This window comes from Cladophialophora yegresii (genome assembly GCF_000585515.1).
Source record: "Cladophialophora yegresii CBS 114405 chromosome Unknown aczIN-supercont1.1, whole genome shotgun sequence".
NCBI classification, from domain to species: Eukaryota; Fungi; Ascomycota; class Eurotiomycetes; order Chaetothyriales; family Herpotrichiellaceae; genus Cladophialophora; species Cladophialophora yegresii.
In genome coordinates this window covers 3,731,733-3,754,721 of record NW_006913045.1, presented here as the reverse complement: position 1 = coordinate 3,754,721, position 22,989 = coordinate 3,731,733, and the positions used below count along the sequence as shown (strand labels likewise).

The following is a 22,989-nucleotide window of genomic DNA, read 5'->3' as shown; positions in this document are numbered from 1 at the left end:
TCAGGTCGTCACGAAATGGACCGGGTAAAAATATCAAGAGGAGCAGGCTCGTCCCTCTCTGAGTGATTAACAGCTTCCTATGGCTCTGCAAGCTTCTGGTCTGTACGCTTTCTATCTACTCGAGTAACAGTTGTAGCCATGGAGAAATATGACGGCAATGCCGACAGTCAAGGGGCTGAATCGATTGACTCAAGTGTTAGGCCTTATACCCGTCTGGTGAGTGCAATGAGCAGGAACCATCCAAACCTTTCCAGCCTCGCCAGGATCTTGTGTCAGCCCTCAGAAGAAGGCGCTGCTGCTGTGGTTGAACTCCGAGATACTGTTGCGGCAGCAGAACGCTTCTGCACCTCAGCTCAGCTCCAGGAGTATATAACCGATCATCACACCTGCAGCCGGCGCTTGTTCCTCGTCCAAGGTCTGCCGTCAAACTATATCGAAACCCTTGGCGCTGCATTCAACATCGATCCCAATTTCTTTGCTCGCCAGATCCTCAGTGGCATGGCCATTCACACCAACAAGAGCATGCGAGATGTCCCGCTGCTGTCTTCACATCCGACTTCGCGAGGGTCATTCTGCATCAGATACCACGAGCTTCGAGAATTCGCCGATGCTATTGGTGACTGGGAGCTTCGCGTGTTGGACCAGCCGCGGAGAGTTAGCGTATCGAAGTTCAATGGGGTGTTCGATGGCGTTGGCATTGTCCGGAAAACCGCAAGCGTGTGGTTCAGAGCACGAGAAAAAGGAGAAGGATGGGATGGTAAGTCTTCACCTCAATATGCGTGTTCACATCTCAAGATGCTGATGAGTCTGAAACAGCGATCATTCTGCTGGATCCTCCAGTAGGTGACCAGTTCTATGTTGGACTCGAAAAGAGACAGTGCACTCTCAGAAGTGTCCTGTACCGTGGAGGTTACATCGACTTCTCTCCACTACGACAGGACAGCCTCGCCCCGAATTACGCTGCTCGCACTGGCCCTAGGAGAGAAAGCGCCTTGGAAGATCTAATCTACTACTACACGCAAGCCGAGCCACCCGGAGTCGCTAGATACGACACACCGGAGACAGTCACTGGGGTCTTGAAGCGGTATGTCGCGTCGCATTGGATGATTCAATTGCGGTACAACCTCGATCTCCTGGTCAAATACGAGAACACCTATCATCGTGCCTGCTTCTTTGCCAGCGTATCATCGACGCTGATCCAAAACTCGTTACGAGACGTGCAACATCTGAATGACCGGGTCGCCGGCTGGCGCGAGCAGGTCGACCGGTCGATTAGCCAGTTCAAGGCCTCCGGTACATTGGGCAGTTTCCCTGGACAAGCGGGCAACGATCCCGGCGAGGACGACTTCATCCATATCCTCCACGATCTGCGTGAGCTGAGCGGCAGAGTTCAGGCTGTCATCAGCTCTATGACAGGCCTTGTCAGCATCATCGAGACTATGAGGATGAAGGAGCTCAGCATACTCGCGATGGTATTTATCCCACTTGGGCTAGCCTCTCAGCTGTTTAGCATGGAGGAAGAATATGCGCCTGGTAAACCTGGGTTCTGGGTCTACTGTGTGGTTGGACTATGTCTTGTCCTGCTTGTGTTTGTGGTGGCATTTGGCCTCAATCCTGGGACGACACTCCTGAAGACATTGAAGCTGAAAAGGCGGGCTTTGGCAAAAGCGCCTACCCACGACAGGCTCAAAGAACGCGATGAGGAGATTGGCTGATGATGACAACAGCTATCAAACTCCTTCTCAGCAACGTTCCAGCCTAGTCGGGGAAACTATCGACCGGAGCACAGCCAAGAGACACAAGGCAACATGTGCGACGACCTTCTAACTCCATACGACGTTGTCAGACGAGCGGCAACCGAGCTTAAACATACCTGCCCAGTATCGTTTCCAATCTATGGCGGCTGTCACTCGTGGCGAAGGGCTTCGTAATGAAGGTCCAGGGTAGGGAAGTTACAAAGGCGAGTGAAGGGGAGCGAGCACAAGTCGATTGCCCAAGTGATTCCATTGAGCATTCGGCAAACCGATCTCAGCGCCTCACAAAGAGCCCGCGACCTACCAACAAGATATTTCTTGTCCTTTTGTTCGTATCCTGACGTCTACCAACACCAACCTCGTCTACTTATATCCCAAAATGCCTCCTCAGAATGTGGGTACGCCATGCATATCCATGATCTCCAGCATCAACAGGAGACACCCCCAATGGAGATCGCTCTCGTAAGCATAGCGACGACGATGCCTGCCGTCTCAGTCGTCGACTATGATCCCACATGGCCGGCGCATTTCGAACGCATAGCCGAAAAGCTAAGCTACTACCTTGGCCTTTGCGGCGTGGAGTACCCAGTGATCGAACACGTTGGCAGCACAGCGGTGGCGGGTCTGAAAGCGAAGCCTATTATCGACATCATCATTGAAGTGCCGGACGCTCACAATGTTGAACTGGCAAAAGAGGCTCTCATCCACGAGCCACCACCAGAAGCACACTACAAATGCATCGGCGACGGCGGTATCAGGGGCAGACTCAGTATGAAAATCCAAGGTGAACGCGTAGTTCCGGGTCAAAGCGTGTAAGTTTCCCTAAGCCTGGCGCTGTGTTGCAGGATTTTCCGAAGGGCTCAGTGTGGCACTGGGTGCATCATGCGTCAGCCTCGCCAGATTGGCACTCGCTAGGGATCCAGCATCGTGGATTCTGACTGACTCTGCAATAGTTATATCATTGACAGGCAAAACCCGGACGGACGTTTGATCATGCGATGTCATCGAGCACTCCGCGACACATTGAGAATGCCTGAGCACGAAGCTCTGAAGAAGGAGTATGGGCAAACAAAAATCAAGCTTGCTTCATCCTCACAGCACTCTCTTGAGTACGGGCAGAAGAAGAATCCACTCATCCGACGCATCCTCCGCGCCGCGGGTTGGACGGACACCGAGATTGACAAGAAAGAAAGTCTTGACTACAGAGTGCCCCACGATGACCTTCCATATTGAACAGTCACGGTGCGCCTGGGTGTCGGTCTGCATTGTCCCCTACCGAGCATTCGCAGCTCGCTTGCTTCACATTCGATCGAAGCCGCCTTTGCATACTTTGTCTAAGTTCCCAGAGGGACCCAAGTGACCCTCCGAATCGGTCAGCGGAATGATCAGATACGGACTGGATGATGTTCGGATGATTAAGGCGAAGCTGGGCATCGGGACTTTCAACGCAAAATCGCGTTGGTAGTCCAAGATCCCAGGAGGCCTTTTCTTGGGATTCAAGGGCAATAGTTGATGGCATGTGATCTTGTGAGCTACAAATAGAGGAAGCGCAGGTTGCGTGCGCATCTGGGCTCCGGTGAGCTGCAGGATTTTGCCTAATTAAAATGGGCCAACAATAGATTCTGCCTGGCACACCTTTATGCACTTGGGACGGGTTTTGTTTCTGTCAGACTGTGTCTTCTTCGCCAACCTCTTATCCAGCGAGGATTTCACTTTTCTGTCACTGTCACTTTGGTGGCACTTTGGAACCAAGTCAGTGACCCGCCGGGTTTTATCCTCATTGGTATCCCATATCTTTCATATCAGCACATTTCCTTCGTCATGCTGTGCCTTATCTGAGTACGATGGGCAGCCAAGCCAGCAGCCTTGCTATCGGTGTGCACCCACTCAGCCTCACTGATCCCTTAATTTGGGATTGCGCCAGCAATAGCGTCGCGTGGTAAGTCCTTAGGTGTAAACGAAGGCAGCCCCGAAATCTACACGAGCCTCACACCAACACTGCCAAACATGAGGTTCACCGAGGGCATGTGGCGGACCAGGAATGGGGTCTGTTTCAACTGGATGGGCAACGTGGAGAGGCTTTCTTTCACCAAGGACGACGTCAACTTGCTTCTCACAACACAGCAGAAAACACGGGGGGGCACGCTCAATGTCGGCACCATTTCAACTCGAATCTGGTCTCCGCTAGAAGGAGTGGTCGCAGCCAGTTTCTCACATTGGAGTGGTGAAGAAGACCTGGGGCCACATTTCCCGTTGTTTGAGTCGCCGACTGCGCCTAAGATCAACCACTCCAAAGGCAAAGCGCTGGACTACTCGAGTGGCCCGCTGGATTTGTCGATCAAAACTGCCCGCAATGAGCTGGCCTTCACATACTCTTATCAGTCCAGGAGACTCACCGGCCATTCGCATCGCTCCATTGCAGTGGTATCCTCCTCGGACACGCCGAGGTATAGGGCCGAGGAAGGCATGTACGCGCAGCAGGAGAACTACATCCTCCTCGAGCTGGATCTATCTGTAGGGGAGAAAATCTACGGTCTCGGTGAGCGTTTTGGACCGTTCGTGAAGAACGGCCAAACGATCGACGTGTGGAACGAGGACGGTGGGACCAGTTCTGAATTGACCTACAAGAACGTTCCGCTTTACATGTCGAGTCGGGGCTACGGCGTCTTCGTCAACAACCCGGGCAAGGTTATGCTGGAAATCCAGTCTGAGCGGACGACCCGCGTCAATATTGCAGTTCAGGGCGAGAGTCTCGAATACATGATAATAGCCGGCCCCTCACCCAAAGAGATCTTAAACCGCTACACCGCGTTGACTGGCCGGCCTGGCTTACCTCCAGCCTGGTCGTACGGGCTCTGGCTTACCACTTCTTTCACCACGTCCTACGACGAGAAGACGGTGACGTCGTTCCTGGATGGGTTCAAGTCGCGAGAGATCCCTTTGAGGGTATTCCACTTTGACTGTTTCTGGATGAAGTCCTTTCAGTGGTGCGACTTCGAGTTTGACGACGAAAATTTCTCCGATGCACCGGGCTACCTCAAACGCCTGAAAGACCGCGGGATGAAACTGTGTGTCTGGATCAATCCGTATATTGCGCAAGCGTCACCTCTCTTTGCCGAGGGGAAGCAGAAGGGCTACTTCATGATGCGCGCCGATACCCCCAGGCCGACTGTCTGGCAATGGGACAACTGGCAGGCAGGTATGGCGTGTGTGGACTTCACGAACCCCGCTGCCCGGGAATGGTATTCTGCGCATTTGGCCAGGTTGATGGACATGGGAGTCGACAGCTTCAAGACGGATTTCGGAGAACGAATCCCATTCCTCCCGCATCAAGTCAAGTATCATGACGGATCAGACACTGTTCGAATGCACAATTTCTACGCCTACCTGTACAACAAGACCGTGTACGAGACCATGGAGGCGCACGGAAAGAAGGGATGTCTCTTTGCAAGAGCCGCGACGGCTGGTGGGCAGCAGTTCCCTGTGCACTGGGGTGGAGATTGCGAGAGTACCTTTGAAGCTATGGCGGAAACGCTACGCGGAGGGTTGTCTCTTGCACTGTCGGGCTTTGCGTTCTGGGCGCACGATATCGGCGGATTCGAAGGACTGCCTGACCCGGCGCTGTACAAGCGCTGGGTCCAGTTCGGTCTGTTGGGAAGCCACTCCCGCTTGCACGGCAGCTCGAGTTATCGCGTCCCTTGGATTTATGACCCCAATCAGTATCCGGGCGAGGATGAAGCCTGCAGCAGAGTCCTCAGAGAGAGCGTAGGGCGGAAACTCGCCTTAATGCCCTATCTGCTACGAACCGCACTTGAGGGTTATGCGAAGGGCACGCCTGTGATGCGGGCCATGTTTCTCGAATTTGGAGAATCCGACCCGAACTCGTGGAATCTGGACACGCAATACATGCTTGGGGAGGAGTTGCTGATCGCGCCAGTCTTCGATAAGGGAGGAGAAGTTACGTTCTACGTGCCGTTTTCTGGGCGGGCCGGCAGTGCGTCCAATGAGGCAGCAACGGCGAAGCAGGCAATGTGGAGGAGCTTCTTCGATCACTGCAAAACTTACGAGGAAGGTCGATGGTACACCGAAACTCACAGCTTCGACACCATGCCAATCCTTCTCAGACCTGGAGCGGCTGTGCCCTTTAACGAGAGTCTGAAGGAGCCAGACGGGGACATCATGAATGGATTGAAACTACTGGTCAATGGGCCACTACAGGGTGAGAAGGTCGTCGAGCTTGTGGAAGCGAGCGATGTCTCAAAAGTGGCGAAGACTTTTGCCGTCACCGAGAGCCTTGCTCTCAAGGGACTACAAGGTATCGAGGTCGTGGACTTGAGCCAAGGCTAGAACACACCGACAAGAAAAGATGGCCGGCTTGTAATGCAGACCACGCTCGGCCTGCATAGGACCGACAGTTTCCAAGGACAGACGAAAACACTGGTTAAAACAAAACAACCTGAGTTTTCCTACTAAACACTTATCCCTACTAGCACCGCTGAGGCGCGGAGGACCATGTTGTCAACCTGAAATCGCATGCGAGCCAACCGGCCGTCCTGGACGTCGTACTCCGTATGGCATGGTCATGGAGACAAGAATTTCGCCTTGGACCGATGCGCACTTGGCGAGATGCCACCGGAGATACTTCAGAGATGATGCATATGAGTATATACCGTTCTTGGATATATTCCGGCAGTGCTAACAGCTTGCTCTACCGAAGTTGCTCCTGGCCAGAGAGGAGCTGGCGGATGCTGAGTGGCCGGGATGATCTGAACTGAGACGGCCGGGCCTAGAGGACTCCTCCAGCCTACACATCGGCCAAAGAAGTGCCAGAAGCACCTTACACACGGAGCTGACAGTCTTCCAGTTCTAGGATTGATGGAGAGAAAGGCTAAAACCCCAGCCTCGATGCGGAGCCGCCGCGGGCTGCTTATAACTGGTCCTTACCCCGTACGAGGTGCTACGGTAGGCCACTCACAACCCTCGTTTCCTTCCTCAACCTCTACGAGTACTCCGTACCGTGTACTCCGGACTCTGTACGGAGTCCCCACCCCCCCATAAACCGGGGCTCCAACATGTTGCACAACGAATCAGCCGTGTTTTCGTACGGGTAAGCTCCGACCAACATGCCTAGTACCCAGTAGTAAGTACTGGAGCACGATCCAAGGATGGCAGACCACAACGTTGCATTCTGCACCATTGGTTTCTGGAAAGACCCCGGTGGCCGCGGAGGGGTGTAGCATCGAGATTTGAAACCCAAGCACGACTTTTTTGCACTATCAATATACCCAGACTTCAACCACAATGGATCCTCCTATGCACTGGCTCGTTCCGTGCTTACAAAATCCAGTAAGTGCAATTTTCCATTCATATATCTATCCATGTATCTCTCCATCTGTATTATCCGACTCGTGTGTGGAATTAGCCTCAATGACCAGTTGAGTACTGGTCCCAGATTGCCTCGCATTTCCAGTCTCGTGGTGCGAGAATGCAAGCAAGGACTTTCTGCCATGGATGATCCCACAGGGCTAAGCTCTATCAAGAGCCGGGGATTCTGGCCACCCAAGCGGCATGGAATGACCTCCCATGCTGATGGGCAGAAGGTAGGTGCCACGTGGAAAAGGTCCTCGGAGCGAGCTCGACCGTGAACCCATGCTCCATTCGTCTACATAACATACATGGATCCCTCCCCCCGCAGTTTCCCACTGCAAGCCGTCAGTGCTCGACGAGTCGGGTTCAACCAACTCTCCTTGAAGAACAACAACAACACCACCACTTGGAAGCGCATACGCTTCAGGCATCTGCTCGGTCCCCGTGTCGCCGCCGTCCATAAAAGATGGCAACCGACAAGCCAGCCGTCGACGCCATCCATCTCGAAGCCCAAGGAGGGCTTGAACGCCTCAAGGATGTAGACCTTCGCGACGCGGCTCTCGCTGGGGGTGCGCTCGAGGGCGCTGCGCAAGAACACAGCATGGGCGTCCTACAGGCCCTCAGGACATACAAGCGCGCGGCCTTCTGGTCGATCGGTACGTGACTCTCCGTCTCTCCCCGCGGCGGCCCGTACCTCAGTGACTCAACATTTTGTCCCCTTGACTGACTTGCCCGCCACTACCAAGTCATCTCCACCACTGTCATCATGGAAGGCTACGACGTGACGCTCCTCGGCTCCTTCTTCGGGTATCCCAGCTTTCGCCTCAAATACGGGGCCTACCTGAACGAAGAGAGCGGCTACCAAATTTCGGCGAATTGGCAGCAGAAGTTCAACTGTCTCGGCGCGCTGGCCAACATCATCGGCGCGCTCCTCAACGGCTGGGCGACGGCGAGATGGGGCCACCGACGGGTCTTGATGGGCACGCTCGTCCTGCTCGCGGGATTTATCTTCATCGTCTTCTTCGCGCCGACCATTGAAATCATGCTCTTGGGCCAGTTCCTATGCAACATCCCCTGGGGAGTGTTCGTGACGACGGGCCCCTCGTACGCCGCCGAAGTCACTCCCCTGGCGATCCGAGGCTACTTGACCGCGTACGTCAACCTGTGCTGGTGCATCGGGCAGTTCATCTCGGCCGGCGTGCTGAAGGGCCTGGTCAACAACCCGACGAAATGGAGCTACAAGATCCCCTTCGCGATCCAATGGGTGTGGCCTCTGCCGCTGTTCGTGGCGGCCTACTTCGCGCCGGAATCGCCGTGGTACTTTGTGCGCACGGACCGGCTCGAAGACGCGCGCAAGTCGCTCGAGCGCCTCACGGAGCCGGAACACCACCGCGCCGACGAGTCCGGCGGCGGCATCGACGCCACGCTCGCCATGATGGTGCACACCAACAAGCTGGAGATCGCGGAGCGGGCGGGCGTGCAGCTGTGGGACGCCTTCCGGGGCACGAACCGCCGGCGCACCGAGATCGCGTGCATGGGCTTCCTGTCGCAGATCACCAACGGCGGCGCGCTCTGCTACAGCGGCAGCTTCTTCTTCCAGCAGACGGGCATCGGCGCCAACGCCGCGTACGGCATCGCCCTGGGCGGCACGGGCATCGCCTTTGTCGGCACCGTCATCTCCTGGCTGTACATCTACCGGCTCGGCCGGCGGACCATCTGGCTGTGGGGGTTTGCGTCTCTCGTCGTGCTGCTTTGGCTGATCGGGTTCCTGGCTTTGCCTCGCCAGACGCTCAGGCTCGCGTGGGCCCAGTCCATTTTGTGCATTGTCTGGCTGGGCGCCTACTCCATGTCCGTCGGGCCCATCATCTACGTGCTTGTCTCCGAGGTGGGCTCGACGCGGCTGCGCACCCAGACCGTCGTCCTGGCCCGCAGCACGTACTATGTGGGTAACATCATCTGTGGAGGCCTGCTTCAGCCGCAGCTCATCTCGCCGGGCGCGTGGAATGCAAAGGGCAAGACTGTATGTCGGACTTCCGGGCCCCTGATTACGCATCTCAACTGTCTGATGGTAACTTACTTACTCTCGCTTGCTACAGGCTTTCTTCTGGGCCGGCCTCGCCACCTTGACCTTCATCTGGGGCTATTTCCGTCTGTTCGAGACCAAGGGCCGCACCTTTGGCGAGCTGGATTTCATGGTACGTTACACCCGCGTTGGCTTGATCCATATGCATGGGCATGTAGATTTGCGTGCGCGTGTGTGTGCATGTGGACTTGCACAATATGAGAGTCCAGAAGTCCCGAAGTTCTAATCATGCTGACCGAATTTTCTAACCAACAGTTCCAACATGGCGTCCCGGCGCGCAAGTCCGCCAAATACCACATCGCAGAAGAGGAGCTGTACAACACCGACGACGTCGTCAAGGAGACGGTGAAGAACTGAGCCTAGAACATGAACGCAGTGAGGGTTGAGATGGTGCTGGCCTTGCATGTCTTATGGACGACGCTACGTCCTGGAACTCGCATGCACGCGCTTACGTCCGCGCTTACGCTTGGACGATTGCTGCGTGATGATGGACTTGGACATCGGTACGCTCTTCATTTTGGGTGAGAGATGTAACTCGTACTGTATGTGGATGTATCGTCTAGTGTGTACCAAAGCAGCTCAAGACTAGTCTCCACTCTAGTGGACGAAGATGCTAACTATCCTTACGTCGCTCTGGGTCCCTTGAACTGGTCTCCGAGGACTCTAGGTTCCCAAGCAAAGCAAGGTCTAGACATGGTAGGGCAGGCAACGGATGCACCTCGAATTGCACCGATCGATTGGTGCTGCATGTGTCGTTAAGGACGCAGCCACGGTCATTCGAGTGAAATCACGGTCGTCTTGGTCCAGGTACTCCGTACGGGCATCATGTCTTTTACCACCGATGCTCGGTGGATGAGTTAGGCCGGGCATCGGGTGTTATGAATGGAGCTTGGGAGGTGTTGCATACAGACTGTGTAACACGCGACCCCTCATCGAGCATAGATCAGTGTTGATCCCCTCAGCCAATTAATTGCCTGTCTCGAGGTGATTGGGGATGCAGGTATAATGCAATTCGTCAAAGCTCGATCATTCACCGCGCCCCGGGGACTCTACGGAGTATTCATCTTGCGCTTGAAATGATACGCCACATTTGATCTGGCAGCCAGACGCGGCAAACACAACAAACATTGATCTGCTCCTCGACTTTAGGAAAATAGATGATGAGCGCGACTTGAAGCCAACAGAGCCGAAGCTCAATCCCGACTACAGCTCCATTTCCCTTCCCAAATCCAGTTCCACAAGCAGCGTCTCTCGCTCACTCCCACAATGCGAGCTACACGCCCACTGTTCCAGTTCCAGCTCCGACGACCACAACGCCACAACCTCCGCACGTTCAGTTCCACGCCACTACGACTACGACCTCAAACCCGGCAAGGCCCGACTCAACCAGAGCGCCCGGTCAACTTCTACCAAGTCCACGGCCGCGCCTTTGCGAAGGTGGTGACCTTGTCGTTTCTGACGTATCAGATTACATACTGGACGTGGCTGTTGTTGGAGACCGAGGCGATCAGGGACGAGAAGGACCGGGAGATCAAGTCGCTTGAGCAGGAGGTCAGACTGTTGGATGAGGGGAGAAAGGGACATAAACCGGGCGCTGGGTGATGGTGACAGCGTGCAAGAGGAATGTACCCCGATGAGACATGACAGACCGCAGAGTCGGTGCGTGCGACTTATGCTCTCAGACGACCTGACTTGGGGCACACTTCCGCCGTGAAGCTATTCTGTGCTATTGATGTTCTTCTACAGCAGCCGAGATGTGGCTCTCGACTGGGAAGTAACATGACGGGTCAGCAAGGGTACATGGGATCCGAGCAGGAGCCTGGACAGCGCCGGGCGCTCGGGCCACTCAGCCAAAAAGTCACAGTCACGGCATGCAATCAGGACCAATCGACGCCTCGTGGACCTTCACCAGAACCATTGGCAATCCAAAGTCCAATGAACGCTTTGACCCGCGCAGGCGCGCGATGATGAGGACCTATCGAACAAGAAGGCAGCGACGATATAAAAAGACGACAGCCCTTGCCTTCTTGGAAATCCGGTCCTCGTTCTCATCCCTATTCAGACCCGGCATTACAATATTCTATCCTCGACCTGGATCCAGACCACGATCTCGACCACGACCTCGGCCTCCTGACAACCCCCTGAAGTTCCTCACCTCACCTCACGATGCGCAACCCGGCCTTCCTTCTTCTCGCCTGCGCGGCCGCACTCGCCACGGCTCACCCAACAACACCCTCCGTCGTCGCTGAACCGCGCACGCTCGCCGACCTCGTCTCTCACACTCACAGGACCATCAAAACCATCGTTGTCCCCGAAGAGACCAACCCACCCTTCAACGCGGGTGTGCTTCCCGTCATCGACGAAGCCATCCCCGCTGTCGTGTCGGACGGGGACTCGTCTGAAAACTAACGCGCAACATTGAAGAAGAATGTTTTATCTACGATACGAATTGAAGATACCGCGCCCGGTACCCGCCGCGGATGATACAGGACCAGACCGCCATTGTTAATTAGATATGCGTGTCTTTGCCCTGTCATCCACGTGTCTCGTCTCACGGGGGACATTACTTATGGTACGGAGTAGAGGAGAGACACGTCAACACCTACGGTAGCACCCGCTCATCTGGCATGTCATGCCTGACACCGCTTCGCAAGAACTTAAGGAGCCGCTAGATCCCACGTTGATCACGAAGATGTAGCAATAATCATGAATGCACAGAGAGAGCGACAGAGTGTCTTTTACCGCCCCAGGCATCGCAAGGACGAGGGAAACCAGAATGGGGGTGCTAGAACCAAACGGCATCGAGCAAGCATTGATGATAGTACGTGTTCCCATAGCAAGGACTAGGGACATACCTAGGTATGTAGTACCAAAACCAGACTCAACGCGTCGAGCAGCGTTGGTTAGTACGTCTTACTTGTACTGTACTGTACGTACGTAGATGGATGCCATAGAACTCTACTCCCTTTTGTCCTTAACGTTTCCTCGTTCCCCCTTTTCCTCTTGTCGATCCACCGTTTTCGTTGCCTGACGCTTGCCCTTCCTGCCTTGCCTTGCGTGGCGTATCAAACTCGATTTCTGATACCCTGAATCCTCAACCGGGCACAAGCGGCTTATACCGATCCAGCCCGCCCCGGCCAGACGGGTCATCTTGGTCCATCAGCATCAGCCCGGCTGCGCTCGGGTTCCCTCCACCTCCATTGTTCCTAATCGGCAAAGAAACACTGTTCACACTGCTGCTGGTGTCGCGTCTCGGGGGCAACGGCGGGGCAATAACCTCACTTATCCCGTCTGTTCTCGCCGCCACTTGCTGCTGCTGCTGCTGCTGCTGCTGTTGTTGTTGTTGTTGTTGTTGTTGCCTTTGTATGAGATTTGCGCCTCTGGACGTCGGTCTAATGCTAGACGCCATGGAAGCGCCCGCGCCGATCGAGTCCGGCGCGCTGACGAAACTCGCCGTCGAACTCGCCGTCTCCCGTCTCTTAGGGAGGGGCGGTGGACGGTCCTCCACAGGGCCCGGAGAGACAGTGTCCGGCCGAGATATGCTCGCCAGGGGGCGCGGCATGGCTGGGCCTGGGAGATGACTCAACTGCGGGACGGCGACTTGGCTGGACGAGCTGGTCAGGGCCGACGGCTTGGTCGGCTTTGGAGGCGGGCGTTTCTTGGTGGGGAATCCTGCCGCGGAAGACGATCTGGCAGGGACGTCTGGCAGGCGGACGGGCGAACGGATGGGCGAGGTCGTCGCGCTGGAGGATCTGTTCCTTGGCGCTGGTGGTGTTGGTGTTGGGCCTCGTTGCACGGGTCTCATCTCTTGGCCGCCCGTCGCCACCCTCTCGCCCTCCCACGGCGGGGGAACCATCCTCTTCACTGTCCTCGGCGGAGGTGGTTCCGGTTTCCTCAAACTTTCAAGTCGGCTTCGACTTCTGGACTCTATGATGGGCGGTCTCTCGACCTCGACCCAATCGTCCTCGCCTCCTCCTCCTTCTCTCCAGGGATTGGCTTCTCGGTCTTTACTCAACATGGCGCCTTCTCTGGGTGGGCGGAGGGTACTTCTCGCGCCCTTGTTGCCGTCGAGCCACCACTTCCGCTTGTCGCTGCTCGCGGGCGGCAGCCCCTCCTGGATGCTCTCGTACCCCATCAGGCTGTCGACGACGCTCTCGGTCTCATCGTCGGTCTCAATGTCCTCGAACCCTTCGGTCGAATCGCCTGCTTTGATCCTCGTCTCTCGCGCTCTCTTCGCGTACAGTTTCTTCGTCAGCGCGTCTTTCTTCTGTTCGTCCACCACGCGGATGCCCATCTCAAAGATCGCGTATACGGGTCTGTGGTCGCTGAATCGTAGGCCCATGACACTGTCGTATTCCAGCTGCTTCATCTGTGAGCCGAGGACCTCGCCCGCTTGCACCACGTTGCGGCTGTGGTTGACCTTCCACAGAATCCGGTCCGTCCAGGCTGGGATGCGCTGCTTGTCACTCGAGTCAAAGTCATCCCTGCCGATATCGTACTTGTATGTGGGCAGGAACTTAACCCGCCCTTCACGGTAGTAGTTGAAGCAGTTGCCCACCACCATCTGGATGTTCAATTGGTCGTTCTCGTACAGTTTCTCCAGTGCTTCCTCTCTGATCTTTTCGGAGCCGATGATCGCTTCATTGACGAGTGCTTTCGTCTTCTCGTAGCCCAAGCCGATGCGGTAGTTGAAGTCGCCGGCCCAGACGATGATTTCGTGGTCTTCGATGCTCCTATTCCGCTGGAATCTCAATCCAGAGGTGATGGTGGTGTAATCACGATTTCTCTCCTCGTAGTTGGCGAACCCGGCAGCCAAATGCGCCGTGACAAAACACACCGAGGTGTTTTCGATGTCCATCCTGATCGCCACTGCACCTTTGTTTCCAGCAATACCACTCATGCCGGTCTTCTTGATGGCGCCCTCCACATTCTTGATCCGGGGCAGAACGCTTGCCCGCACGAAAACCATCAACGCGGCTCCGACCAATTGTCCACTCCGCAGCAACACGTATTCGTCACCTTTCGTGGGCACTCCGTCAAACTTCTCACCAGGACCGTACCCATTCAGACAATTTCGGACTGCTCTTTCCCATAGCACTCGGCGATTCGGGTCCGTGCTCATGATCTGCTGAGGACTCAGTTCGACGATTTCCTGGAAGCCAACCACGACCATATCCAAGTTTCTGCCCCGAACGTCGAGCCAAGGGGTCAAGTCTTCGTTGATGCCGGCGGTTTTGCCGTTCAAGTTGTATGTCCCCATTCCAAGCCTGAGCTGATCTCTCGACTCAAACTCCGCTCTCCGTCGAGCCACCTCTGCGACAACCCAGTCGTTGACCGGATCGAACAGGTCGACACTCGTCTGACCAACCAATCGACCGAGCAGCAGATCCACTGTATTCTGCCGGTTCTTGTCCTCGAAATGATTGACATAAAGACGAGTAGCACTCTTCCTGGCATCGGCAAGAGCGCCTGCAAGGCTCATCTTCCCGTGTCTGGTGAATGAGCTCTTCAATGCGCCCGTACCGGCATAGATCCTGGAAAGATTGTCACCGTTATCTGCCCAGAGTGCAGAATGTCGCATCCAAAAGTCTGAATTTCCTCGCTCGCCGCGATGTGACAAGAAGAGTTCGAGGGCCATCTGGCTGATGATACCCTGGATAAGGTTCGTTCGGTCTAGGCAATCCAGACAGTTGACGCGGAAGACACCATTCTGCTGCATGATAACAATCGGCCTCCTCGTCAATTTCTTTCGGCCTTGTACGATGGTCTCTTCCTCGACTTCCTCCGAAAGGAAGTACACAAACGAGTCTGCGCTCGTTTCGAGATACGGTCGAATCCCCTTCGCAGCCTCGTATCCGGTGGGGCCTCGTGTCCGTTCGTGGAAATCGAACTCGGTCTCGCGGAGGAGGTGATGTTCCTCCATCTCCCCTTCTTCATGCCGTCGCAGGGGACTCCGGCCCACATGGTGTCGGTACCTTTCTGTGAGCTCCACCTCACCAGGCTTAGTAGCACTTAGAAGATTAACGATGTGTACGGCTCCGTAGGTCCTTTCTAGATTCGCAAAGTGCTTGTCAAAGGCCGGCTGTGTAGCTTCTGGTGAGCGAGTGATTTGAATCTTTTGCTGCCCTGGTATGAGGCTACTCGAGCTCTCCCAGAATACTGGTATACTGCCTCGGACTTGGGTGTATGAAAAGCACAGTCCGGTTGGGGACCAGAGAACCGTCTCGGTCTCTACAAAGTTTGCGACATTACCGTCGTCGTCGACGCCCCGGGAGTTGAAGCGCGTGCCAGCTCGTCGAGACGAAAGCCTTGAGATGATGGTCAACGTTGTAGGATGCCCTGGTGTTGTGCCGCGGATCGGCGACGACGAAGGTGGGACAACAAGACTCTTGACAAATCCTCGTGTGACGGAAGTGAGAAGCCGACTGTGGTCCAACGCATATCGCTCAGTGTCGGTAAGTCTGCTTCGGAACTTTATCAGTGGGTCGATCATGTACGAGTTCCAGAGGAGGCCTTGGTCGAAGCTGGAAATGTCGATGGTGCTATCGGCTTCGGCTCTACAAGCGAGTCAGCCGTTGTTGCTCCCCACATCATCGTTCCCAGCGTACCGGTCTTGTAGCCTCCGTGTCAAATCAAAGTCAGTGCTGTAGTAGAAGTTGCCGTTGCTCAACAGCTTTCTCAAGGCGTGAAAAGGATGCTCCGAGACATCATCGCCTTGTGTGTAGTCAACGTCGTCCGAGTGAAAGACCTGTCCAGGATAAGGATTGGGGTAAGGACCATGGGCGTGGTCATAGTCCGCACGGTTGAGACAGTCTTGGCTAGATTAGCACCGCATGCTTCCGCGCAGTAGACCACTTACAAAATTCGACAGCAAAGATCTTCTGTACAGTCTCCCCGGGTCGCACGGTTGCAACTTCTTCTGAACCGGTGATGACGCATAGGAATACATCGTTGTGGAGTGTGACGAGGCCTAGAGTGCCTCGAGCTGTGGTGACAGGGTGGAAATGCTCGAGGTTGACGATAGACTTCTCCCCAAACTCGACCATGGCCCGAGGCGTTGAGGCCGGTCGGCTACCATTACTCAGTGGAAGGCTTGATGAGCTAGAGATCGAGTTCCTGTGGCTGTCGGAAGCCGCATGTGAATGGCGAAAGACCAAGACATGTTCATCCGTAGCAAGAGCCACCGTTCGATGTGGGTAGTCATGGATCAATACCCTCATGGACATCGTGGCGAAGGTTACTGGATGAGGCGCAATCGAGACCTCATTGCCGAGATGATCAGGACCCTCTGTCTATGGCCGGGCTGAGCCAAAATTACCTCCAGCAGGCGAGGTCATCGACCTATGCGGACTTCGGTCGCGTGATGAGGCGGTTTGAAGTCTCGGTGTCTAGGCCCGGAAGCGCTCACTATCTTGCTTGGCCTTGCGCAGAATGGACGATCTGCAATCTCGTGGGTGCTGGAGATGCGAGTTCAGCACGCCACCGATACACCGAATTGATGCAGTTGTCGTCAAGGAGTTTGGGTGACTAGTGTGACGCATGGCCCAAGTGAAGGTGCGGTGGTCGAGGTGTCTCGGTTGGTCACGTGACATGCTGCTGAGTGAGATTTCGACAGCCATGACTGGAGCCACCACATGTTGCGCTGTGCGTGTCGCTATTTCCCGAATTCGGAGCCACGTAAAAGGAACAAGTACGTGTCTTTGATACTTGTCTATTGTTTGAGTCTTGTTGCTACATAGGCTTTTGTTTCCAAGATGATGAGCAACATGGCCAAGTATGGCGGCCGACCTAAACTGGGTATCATATGGGGCGCCGAGCGAGCAACACCAGATAGCATGACATTAGTAGCCTCAATCCACATCCAATATGTCGCCTACTCTTGTAGACGAGCTCGTGGCCATCGAATCGATCACCATGAGATCGCTCCATCCAACGTGTATTCTCAAAACTCCCGCTAAATGCACACCCTCATAATTCGTCAATGTGACAAAGGAAAAACATCCACGAACTCGTCCCCCGAGGCATGAAAAACCGATCCCGAATTCTCGAGAGGATAAAGCCATGCCTCCTGAAGTGGCCTATGCGAGAGGGCCTCCTTCGCCGACTTCATGAAATGTCGCCAACTGGTAGTTGCTGCAGAGAACCGAGAGATGTAGTCGTAGTCGTCGTCGCCATCCAGGCGCTTATGCTGTAATGGATGAGCAATGGACACTGCCGCCCAACTTCCACCTCGTTTCCAATCTCCCACATCTTCTGCTGAACAAAATTGCCTCCAGGCTGTACATTTCGTCGATTTCGACGTCAGGAAATCCGCTCACATAACGATGCATGCACCTTGGTCGGTGGCACCGTGCTGAGATTTAGCGGCCACATCAGGCTTTTTATCACCTTTTAAAGACCGCGACGACCCCCTACTTCCCCCCAGCATCCAGCCGGCGAGACCACTGGGTTTTTTCTTTTTGGGAGCCGCTAAAGAGAAGAGATCAGCGACGCCCAGAACAAGTACCACACGCAGAAGTTCACATACCCTTTCTCTCCTTCCGTGGATTCATGATGTCGATCCCATCCAAATTTAGAATGCCGTCCGTATCAAGTATCACATCAGGGGGCGGCGGTGGTTCCTCTTCCACCGGTTTAGGCTCCGGGATGGGCCAGAGCATCATTGTGATGTGCATATCGGGCTCCACGGTTGATTCCCAGTAATTGGGCATGATGATCTCTTTGTCAGGGCCGATCAAATCGTAGCGGCCATTCATGACATGTTCGGCCAGATTGTCGATATGTGCAAAGGCTTGATTAATCAGACCCTCCATATCCTTCCGGCAGGTTAGTGTACCATCCGACTTGCAGGATCAGGTCAACTTACTCTCCATTTGCAACATCGCTCCCACGGGAAATTGTAGTTACGACCAATTGCGTCCTTGAACCGGACTGGTGCTTTCTTTGCTGGAGGAGCTGCAGCGGCGGCCTTCTTCTCCGCCTCCTCTGCATCTGCTTTGGCCTTGGCCGCCGCTTCCTCAGCCTCCTTTAGCTTGGCTTCTGCTGCCTCTTTGGCTGCCTTTGCCTCCTCTTTTAGAGCGGCAGCTGCCGCCGCCGCTTCTTGTTCGGCTGCCGTTTTTGCCGCTGCTGCAGCGTCATCAGCAATCTTCTTTTCCGCGGCAGCTTTCTCGGCCTTTGCCTGAGCTTCTTCCGCGGCGGCTCTCAGAGCGGCTTCCGCGGCCTCCTTCCGAATTTGCTGCTCTCGTGCAGCCTGCTCTGCGGCTTTGCGGACCTGCTCCTCATAAGCCCGAATCGCCTCAAGCCTGGCTTCTTCCCGGATCCGTTGCTCTTGTGCCCGGCGATCCGCTTCTGCGGCTACAGCAGCACGAGCCTTCTCCTCTGCAGCCCGTATGGCGTCTTCACGAATACGCCGCTCCTCTTCGGCGCGAGCCGCCGCCGCCGCCGCCTCGGCTCGAGCCTTGTCTGCAGCCTGCAGCATGGCCTGCTCTCGAATGCGTTTCTCTTCCTCCGCACGTAAAGCGTCTTGTCGGGCTTTCTCCTCTGCTTGTCGAAGAGCCTGTTCCCGGAAACGAGCTTCTTGCTCGGCAAGACTGGCTGCTAGATTCGCCTTTTCGGCTGCTTTCTCGGCCGCTTTCTCGGCAGCATCCGCATCCTTGGCGGCCTGTTCCTCCTTCATCATGGCCTGGAGACGTTTGACGATATCCTCGTCGCTCTTCGGTTCAAGCTTTTCAGCCGAAGTCCTTGCCGAAGCAGGTGGCTGAGGAGATGATGCAATGGGAGGAAATGGATATGGATAGTGTAACTGCGACGGCATCGGTTGAGGGTACTGCATGTACTGTGATGGATATTGCTGTGGGCCGAAAGGGGAGGGGTATTGGCCCGGAAAATAGCTTCCGGGGGGAGGCGGTGGGGAACCATAATTGACGATCGTAGGCGGTCCGTAAGGGGAAGAGGTGTATGGCGAACTGACTTGTGACGAAGCAGGGTGGTTGAAGGCGCCCGGGTGGAATGCGCCGTGAGGAGGATATTGGGCAGGCTGACCCTGAGGAAAGGGAGGAGGATATGGCATAGCCATTGCTTGAGGCTGAAGAGCTACCACTTGACCTGCGTGAGGCGGGACAGGAGGATATGGGTACGACTGGGCTGATGAACCGCTGTGAATCGTATACCCGTTGTGCCCATAGTAAGATTGAGGACGAGGCATTCGTCGAGACTCCAGATCTTGTCGAAGAAACTCCTCGGTAGAGTCTCCGCTCTCTGTGGGTGATGATTCCTGCAATTCTCGCGTCCTACTACGCGCTGGAGCACGAAGTGATTCACGGCGGCGGGCCGCCTCGCGCCGTCCTGAATTGGACCTGGAGTCGTAGTGTTGGATTCGGTCACGGTGGTCTACTCTTGACACAGAATCTGAGCCATCGCCTTCGACCAGTTCATTCGGATATTGCAGATGGACAAAGTCGCCCTGGTGCGAGGAAGAGCCACTCTGACTTTGGCTCTGTGTGGGGTGAATGACAGAATATTGAGGTGACACTCCGGCGGAGACGTGGACCCCGTTTTCGTGAAGCTCGTCGTCTTGCGAGCCCAGGGAGGGAGAGCGGGGAGCGATGTGAGTAATGTCAATATGTGTGTGACTTTCGCGACTGGAAGACCTATGGGAATACGAGTTAGCACTGATGGAAAAAGTGTTGCTGAAACAACCCACCCCATGAGAGACTGAGTCAGGTCAAGGGATTACCGCGTCCAACCTGCCCCAGAGGGAGGTTGAACGAGATAGCCTTGAGGGTTATGTTAGTTTCAAGGGATGCTAACCGAACCAAGGTGTGAGGCTGACTTCAGGCAATAGGACCATCCAAATGGGCCAGATCCAGAGTATATCTGAGATAGCCGCCCTTCAGAGACCGTGGTGGGAGAGATTGAACGGCGCAGCGGGGGATGTGGTGACCGCCCTCAGGTGCGCCCACGGGTGGTGGGAGCGTCGTGAAGACGGTGCGTCGTGAAATTCCGACGAGGTGGATCCGTGGGGAGGAAAGGAACGAAGGGTCGGCCAGAGGCACAAGTAGTTGCATATGCGTTGTGCCGAGAGGATGCCGACGGTATGGGAACGTATAATTGTAGTATGCAAGATGGCAATGGGTAGATCCGATAAGAGCAGTTTGTAAAGGGAGTTTGGGAGAGGCCGCAGATCAGGATCAGGAGTATGTAACTGTTGACGACAGATGAAGCGAGAGGAAACGAGACGGTGAGTCGAGGGCGCGCGTGGACAGTCAGTGACAGTCAGTCAATCCTGATGTTTGGTGTCTCGGTGTGCAGCTGTCGGCCTAAACGGGGATTCAAATTTGGAGACTGATGCCCAATTGCTCACCCACAAGCGGCGCCTAATTCGCCAGGTGCAGGCGCCGTGCGGGTACCGTTAGGTGTGCCGCGTTTGAGGGTGGGGCTAATGCCGGTTCGGGCTCTCTTGCCCTTGCTCTGAGATCCAGGTCTCTCAACTTTCCCTCAATGACAACGATGAGCAAAAAATGAAAACCGCTATGTTTCCAGTGCAAGTCCGGACCGACCTCCTCGCAACAAGTCCCGGTTGATGTCGATGTCGATGTCAACGTATATTTTGTTCCCAAATTGGTGCAGTCGGATAGGTGCTCCTTGGCAGGTGATGAGTCCCGACGTCGATGGTCCGAGGAAGGTGTTGAAATGGCGATAATGCTCCGGGCCTCGAGAGAGACCAGCAACGATCAGTACTGTGCCGCCAGCAGGTAAGCCTCGACGTTGTCTTCGGTGGACAAAGCTTTGTGAGCTCTTCGAGCCGCAGCGCTTGCCAATGCTGGCTAGCAGGAACGACGACAGTAATAGTCAACGAGAAACAATCGTGCCTCCGTCAAAAATCTGAAAGGAGAAGTAAGATGGTGTGAGCAAGAGAGAGCTCCAACAACCCGCAGATCTTGGTGCGCACTGAGGTGACGCAGTGTCACACAGAAAATTCTGTTCGAGATGCGAGCAATCTGAACGGGATTGGATCGAGTAGTGGTAAGCGCTTCTTCCGCGCTGTCTTTCTTCGATTACGATTGGATTTGTGATTCTGAGACATCGAGGGCTCCTTTACAAGGAGACGTAGAGAGCAACGGGTGTGGTATTCTTTATGTCGTGGTAATGAGAAGTGCAAGTCAAGCGCAAATAGGCCTACATTGGGTTGATATCAGGACAGCTGGAGGTGATTGTCTTCCTTCGACCCGTCATGGCATTCTCGTTCTATATAGGGCAAACCCGCAACAGCCCAGTCCGCCACCTGGGCTGCTCTCCCATGAGGTTGGGCGATTGGACTGATACCCGACCTGTTCGCCTCAAACCGACAACAGCAGTGTTCGTTTGGTGATCTGCTCACCAGAACCTCAACTTGGGGACGGGCTAGTTGTCGCAATCCTCACCTCGTGGTTGTTAGTTTGTCGGAAGGCAAGGCTGCAGTGACTCTAAACCGGAGGACATGAGAGCAAGACCCACGGATGCTGACTGGCTGCGAGCCTCATTCGTCGGCGGTTGGGTGTCGTGACAACTGAGGCATCCTCAGAAACAATGCCACGTCGATTGGTGCCAAAATGCTGCCCAACTCAAACAACCACGCAGCACGCTAGAAGCTAGTGGAGACGCCTGCATCTGACATGATCGCCCACGAACCATTGTTTCCTCCGCGACCAGTCGGTCGTCTGCAGGAACTTTGGCTCCGTCAATCCCTTATTCAGATGACAACTCAGATTCGGACGCAGGTGCCGTTTCATTCGGGGAAAAGACTTTCGCCAGCGTTCGGTCCAAAGTTCCCGGAATTGCGTACGTGGTCAACCCTTGGATCTGTTCAACAATTCCTGAGCTGCAATAACTTCGGGTGATTCTGCCCCAGATGATCTGCGCGCAGTGCGATCCTTTACGATCGCTTCAAGTTTAGACGTGGCCAGCCGACTCAACTTCTGCAGCTTTTCTGGGGGCGTCGTTGAGCCGGTGTTCCCCTTTGATGTCGTGTTCGTCCGCAGAAGCTTATCTGCAGCCATCTTGAGACCGTAGAACCCCCGCAGATAGTCGTCACAAAGTTCAATGCTGCGACTGAACCGCTGGATTGCCTGCGTCAGGTGTTTCTGGATATCGGCGGACTCCGTCACGGACAGGCTTGCCAGGTATTCCAACTCGCCCAGTCGTGCATGAAGGTTCCACGCATTAGGTGCAATGATGAGGGCTTCCTCCAAACAGAAGATCGCTTGCGGGATGCATGCTTGGGAATGATACAGGTCACTCAGTTCGCACCACGCCTCCATGTCCGTGGGGAAGGAGTCGACAAACTGGACCAAGTCCGATATGGCATCTTGGGGCTTTCCCAGGCTGCGCATTAGGGCAATCCGTCGTTTGTGTATGGGCACGTTCATAGGATTCTCCAGTAATATTCTGGCATAGTCTTCCAGTATCTTTCGCCCAGCAGCTTCATCCGGTGCAGTAGCCTCCTGGTATAGCCCTCGCAAAGCCATTACTCTTTCGTTCGTTGCGCCGAACCTCTGGCTCAGTCGCTCCACGCACAAGAAAGCAGATTTGTCGTCACCCGTCCGTAGACATGCATAGAGGAGTTGCTCCAGATCGTCCCAAAGCTCTGCCGAGTCCGCTGTGTTGAACATAGATGCAGGAAACGTCGTACTGACGGAGGACGACTTTGCAAGGATCGAGGCAGCACCTTGCGCTATCTGTAAAGCGGAGGCCGGATCAGCGGCCGGGCCTTTGGTGGCAACAGCAGCCATTGCGTATGCCGTTAAG

General features: G+C 55.1%; 9 protein-coding genes across 9 annotated transcripts; 6 read left to right on the top strand and 3 right to left on the bottom strand.

Moving 5' to 3' along the window:
• Positions 1–138: 138 nt before the first annotated feature.
• Positions 139–1,715, top strand: A1O7_01348 (uncharacterized protein; the record flags this gene model as incomplete). The annotated part of the gene is made up of 2 exons (XM_007755386.1): positions 139–757; positions 817–1,715. The coding sequence occupies 2 exons, from the start codon at positions 139–141 to the stop codon at positions 1,713–1,715; spliced, it is 1,518 nt and encodes a 505-aa protein (XP_007753576.1).
• Positions 1,716–2,234: 519 nt separating this feature from the next.
• A1O7_01347 (uncharacterized protein) lies at positions 2,235–2,570 on the top strand (the record flags this gene model as incomplete). Its single annotated transcript, XM_007755385.1, has 1 exon — positions 2,235–2,570. One exon carries the CDS (start codon positions 2,235–2,237, stop codon positions 2,568–2,570), a length of 336 nt encoding a protein of 111 aa, XP_007753575.1.
• Positions 2,571–2,783: 213 nt separating this feature from the next.
• A1O7_01346 (uncharacterized protein) lies at positions 2,784–2,987 on the top strand (the record flags this gene model as incomplete). The annotated part of the gene is made up of 1 exon (XM_007755384.1): positions 2,784–2,987. The coding sequence occupies one exon, from the start codon at positions 2,784–2,786 to the stop codon at positions 2,985–2,987; it is 204 nt and encodes a 67-aa protein (XP_007753574.1).
• Positions 2,988–3,761: 774 nt separating this feature from the next.
• On the top strand, positions 3,762–6,101 carry A1O7_01345 (alpha-D-xyloside xylohydrolase; the record flags this gene model as incomplete). Its single annotated transcript, XM_007755383.1, has 1 exon — positions 3,762–6,101. The coding sequence occupies one exon, from the start codon at positions 3,762–3,764 to the stop codon at positions 6,099–6,101; it is 2,340 nt and encodes a 779-aa protein (XP_007753573.1).
• A 1,486-nt stretch (positions 6,102–7,587) lies between these two features.
• Positions 7,588–9,561, top strand: A1O7_01344 (uncharacterized protein; the record flags this gene model as incomplete). The annotated part of the gene is made up of 4 exons (XM_007755382.1): positions 7,588–7,777; positions 7,868–9,141; positions 9,218–9,316; positions 9,460–9,561. The coding sequence occupies 4 exons, from the start codon at positions 7,588–7,590 to the stop codon at positions 9,559–9,561; spliced, it is 1,665 nt and encodes a 554-aa protein (XP_007753572.1).
• Positions 9,562–10,470: 909 nt separating this feature from the next.
• On the top strand, positions 10,471–10,806 carry A1O7_01343 (uncharacterized protein; the record flags this gene model as incomplete). Its single annotated transcript, XM_007755381.1, has 1 exon — positions 10,471–10,806. One exon carries the CDS (start codon positions 10,471–10,473, stop codon positions 10,804–10,806), a length of 336 nt encoding a protein of 111 aa, XP_007753571.1.
• A 1,492-nt stretch (positions 10,807–12,298) lies between these two features.
• Positions 12,299–16,430, bottom strand: A1O7_01342 (uncharacterized protein; the record flags this gene model as incomplete). Its single annotated transcript, XM_007755380.1, has 3 exons — positions 12,299–15,761; positions 15,813–16,017; positions 16,064–16,430. 3 exons carry the CDS (start codon positions 16,428–16,430, stop codon positions 12,299–12,301), a joined length of 4,035 nt encoding a protein of 1,344 aa, XP_007753570.1.
• Positions 16,431–17,723: 1,293 nt separating this feature from the next.
• Positions 17,724–19,279, bottom strand: A1O7_01341 (uncharacterized protein; the record flags this gene model as incomplete). The annotated part of the gene is made up of 2 exons (XM_007755379.1): positions 17,724–18,020; positions 18,071–19,279. The coding sequence occupies 2 exons, from the start codon at positions 19,277–19,279 to the stop codon at positions 17,724–17,726; spliced, it is 1,506 nt and encodes a 501-aa protein (XP_007753569.1).
• Positions 19,280–22,031: 2,752 nt separating this feature from the next.
• On the bottom strand, positions 22,032–22,973 carry A1O7_01340 (uncharacterized protein; the record flags this gene model as incomplete). The annotated part of the gene is made up of 1 exon (XM_007755378.1): positions 22,032–22,973. One exon carries the CDS (start codon positions 22,971–22,973, stop codon positions 22,032–22,034), a length of 942 nt encoding a protein of 313 aa, XP_007753568.1.
• Positions 22,974–22,989: the final 16 nt, after the last annotated feature.